At 32.3% G+C, this 4,402-nt stretch overlaps 1 protein-coding gene across 1 annotated transcript in view; it reads left to right on the forward strand.

The window, feature by feature from the left end:
• The window catches only part of LOC108691929 (dipeptidase 1-like), a 130,416-nt gene that overhangs the window by 61,538 nt on the left and 64,476 nt on the right, over positions 1-4,402 (forward strand). The window contains exon 4 of the mRNA XM_018199897.1: positions 306-462. Coding sequence (XP_018055386.1) covers positions 306-462 — 157 coding nt within the window. The remainder of the gene's footprint in view (positions 1-305; positions 463-4,402) is intronic.

Raw genomic sequence — 4,402 nt, forward strand, 5'->3', positions numbered from 1 at the left:
TATTATTATATAAATATGCATATATGATATACAGACAGCATATCATAAATTTTTAAGTTAATAAACTCTATTGCTGAGTATCGCAACATTAAAAAAAGAGTTTGATTGCATTAATTAAAATTTTGACTGAAAATGAACAAATCAAAATTTTCTAGTTGAATCTTATAAATCTGGTTGATATAATCAGAATTCTGATATAATCAGAATCTCCTGATTCTTTCATTTTCAACCAGAAATGTTTCTTAGTAAAAATATATATTATATATGTTGCACGTAATATTATTAAAACTATTTCCAATTTGCAGGCACAACGATTTGCCCTGGAACGTTAGAAAGTTCGTACACAATCAACTTGGCGAAGTCAACCTGAGCAGCGATCTCGGCAGGGTTGACCCATGGGCCAGATCAGACTGGAGTCACACGGACATCCCTAGATTACGCGCTGGCCTCGTCGGTGCACAGGTAAATTCAACATGGCATTCATTAGGTAGTTGCTCTCCGCCGTTTCTCTCCGTTGGCTGTTATTTCCGTCCCACTTTTTTAGCAGAACCGCACCATCTGTTTCTGCATTTTAGTATCTTCTCGCAATTTCTATGTTAATTCATGTTACGTCGCACATTCATGGATCAAAAACACATTATTTTATCAAAAATCGAAGCAACAGAGATATAACATCCTTTTAATAATACGTTGTAAAATCGTTGCCACTATAGAGAATACTAAAATGTTGGAATAAATAAACATTTTCGCTGACAAATCAGATTCAAAATATTGCTAAGAGAAAATCGTTTCGTTTAAATAAATCTTGATTCTTTTATCATGATAAAAAGATTAACATCAACTCGCTGCAAAGTTTTCAAGGTCAAAACTATTTAGATGCAACGAATTTACGACCTGTGACTAAGAATGATATTGAAATTGCAAGCAATTAGGTATCAAAGGAAGCAATCCAACTTAAACAAAGACGCTCGCCGCGGCAAATATGACAGGCTAACTTTACCGAAGAGAGACTTGTCATTGGCATAGAAATGGGCAATTCCAATTGGACCCACATGTAAAAGCCTCCAATTATCGAAACATATTATTCGAATAACTATGTGCGCAACTGTAGTAAACGGCGTATTCGCGTTGTTGCTAAAGCGCCTATGCAGTTTCCGAACAATTCCAATTCATTATCGGTTCTATCTGTAGCTATTCGTTGTAACGGATCGGCATTGGCCAGCGCACTGCGTCTATAATTCTACTCGACTACGCGAGCGCGCGCAATCCAATCGGATCATGCCAAACGATGAGTCGAAATGCCTAACGATGATTTGCAAGCAAACTGCAAAACAGAAAATTTACTTGCCATGCGATACTTAGCGTAACATTGATCAGTGAGTAATAGCACTGTGTATGAACTACTATAGAGAGTTATCCAGTTCGATTATGAATTCTTTTATATGTTCAAAAAAAAAAGACAAACAACAACTATGTATAAAGATGACAAATATACAAATTTTATATTTATGCAGAATTAATATACATGGAAAGAATGATTTTACTGAAGTATCTAAAAATTTAACTGAAGATACAAATCTAAAAAACTGAAAATAATTTTTGTCGGAGTCTCAAAATAATCATGTAGATCACTCAAACTGCTAGAATATCGAAACTTCTTGCAACATTGCTCATTATTCTTAAAATTATTACATAATTACTTTGATGGTCCAATAGAATTATTTTCAGAAATGTATCTAGTTAAATTTTTAAATACTGAATTCTGCAAAACGATTCTTTCCGTACATAGTTCAATTATTTTACAGTTGTTGCAATTATAAAATAGTTTGTTCTAATTAAAAACGACTTTAGAAGACGACTTTGATTTCAATTTAAGTTGGCGTTATTAATCTTTTGTATACTGCAATATTTATTAATGCTGTTGTACATTGACCATGTCATCTGGAGCGTTTCTTTCAGTACATTCTACATATAAAACTTGTATAGTTGTCACTATGTTTTTCTCTGAGTGTAATAACTCTTGACGAATCGAGTGTCGTAATATGATATAAATTGTCGGTGAGATACGAACCGTTGATACTTAATCGACTGCGAGTTTTCGTCGCTAAAAATCAGTTAAATGTCTAACTGAAAATCACTAAAGCGTTGACATGTCATGTGATCTATCGCAAACGCCATAAAAATCTTCGTGCGTGTGATATTATTAAAAAAGACCTCTCGATAAATCCTCTCAATGTCTGGCCACACGTCGTTTCTCTCAATCGTCGGTCTTGTATCTCGATAAGTTACGATCGTCGAAGCGGGTCAACAAGTGAGCACTAACTCTTATCGGAACCAAGAATCCTACTTGTTCGATCCCGCCGTCTCTTGCCGTCTTGCCGAGATATTGGCAATCGACAGATACAGACGGAGGAAGGAAGCATCATCTACTTCGAGCCTTCATCGCCGCGTCTATGAGGTGTCTCGAAAAAGATATATACCGACGACGAAAATTGATTCCCGGCATCGAGAAACACATTTTAGAAGCACTTTCCCGAAAAATTTCGCCAAAATCCGTCCTCACCTTCACTCCGATAAATTTTAGTAATTTTTAAATTACTAAAATTACTGAAAAATTTTATTTTCCTTTTCCAACAGATTTAATTTCAAAAATATATTAGAAATTAAAAAACGATAATAATTTTTCGATTATATTTTCTCAATGAAATTTCTCGAATTTCTCGATTGTTAGTTTATTTGCTGAACGTGATTTAAAAAAAAAGGATGAATCGTATATATGCAATGATGTAGATGCCACAATAGAATCCATTGCGGTATTTGAGCGGTAGAAAATAGCTTTCTTTGATCCCCAGCAATTATTCCATTTTTAATCCAATCCGGTAAATGATTACCTTTGAAAATTTCAATTAGCCGATAAACGTGGATAGCCATATTATACCTTTGAGCGGGAAAAGATCAAAAGCAATGTTATCTTCACTTATCACATATCATTATTTTTCGTCAGACACGCGTTGTCTTTTACCTAATTCTTAATAAAAAAAAATTACTATTAAATATTATATTCAATAAATCAATATTAAAAAAAAAAGTATTTTATATAAAATAGAACATAATAATTTATTATGTTCATTATTATTATTGTTATATAATTATCTTTTTTTTCATCTTATATTGTATACAACACTTATATAAAACAACAAAAAATCCAAAATCGAAACATACGTTTCAAAGATGTCTTTTAAAAAATATCTTTAAGACGTTTTTTAAAAGTCTTTAATGTCACATGTCTCTTTTTACGTATTGTCTGAATGCATTGGTAAACGAGAAATGTTATTATTAAAAATTAAAATGTTATTATTAGCTATTAGAAATGTGTATAAGTATTTATGCTTGTTAGTTTACTTTTCAGAGACTACGTTAAAATATATTAAATTAATTAAAATAAAAGACTGCATATTCGCACAACACACTTTATTACACTTAATGTTAGTAAGAGTCAATAATAGAAAACACAAAATATTTATTATAATCGACAACAGATTTGATTGGCGAAATAATTACGTATCTGTTTTGAATCATTTCGATGCAAAAATTAGATATTTCTGCTTGACAATAAACGAGCACTAGAATATTTATTTCACAAATAAGTTATTCATCAGATTAAAAAGAGCAATAAGCGATGTAGAAGTGAAACCATAAAGGCTTGTAAATGATCTAAATTAATCCGTTGCTATTATTGGCATATTTCCGATGCTGCATAATTTATCTATATCGGAAAATTTTATGGATAAATGAAATGGCGTTTGTACCCGATTCGATATTTATAACCTGTTACTCGTGTCCAGGCAACACGCTACAGTGTGTTAGTCCATAAATTTATATTCCCCCCGATGTAATTCGCGCGATCAAATACAGAGTCCTTATTCTTTCTAGTCTGCTGTAATCCACATTAATCAGGCGACGACAAGGGGATAAAATAGAAGTGCAAACGAACACGCTCGAGACTATCGAGAGTGTGTGAAAATTTCACTCCAGTTTTACCGATTTACGTCAAATCCAACCTCCGGGCACAGTGCATTTATTATGATCGTGAACCCTTTTAATCCTGACAATTTATTAATCGCGCCGACAGATAGACAAGTGGTAGACTGTCATTTTCCCAATGGTAGACGAATTTATCGGCTCTTTTTATTATTAATTAACTATTTATAACACTAAAGACGGATTATTTGCAATCGTCAGCAACTCTCAGTATAATAAAATATTTAATACTGTATAAGAATGTCGAAAATTATCTTTTTTTTTTTTCTCCTACAGACTGAAATCTAGTTGCTGAAACTATCTATAAATGTTGTAATAATACACACAAAATTCTTACTTTAAATAAATATATATATATATA

This window comes from Atta colombica, unplaced genomic scaffold (genome assembly GCF_001594045.1).
Source record: "Atta colombica isolate Treedump-2 unplaced genomic scaffold, Acol1.0 scaffold107, whole genome shotgun sequence".
Classification (NCBI taxonomy): Eukaryota; Metazoa; Arthropoda; class Insecta; order Hymenoptera; family Formicidae; genus Atta; species Atta colombica.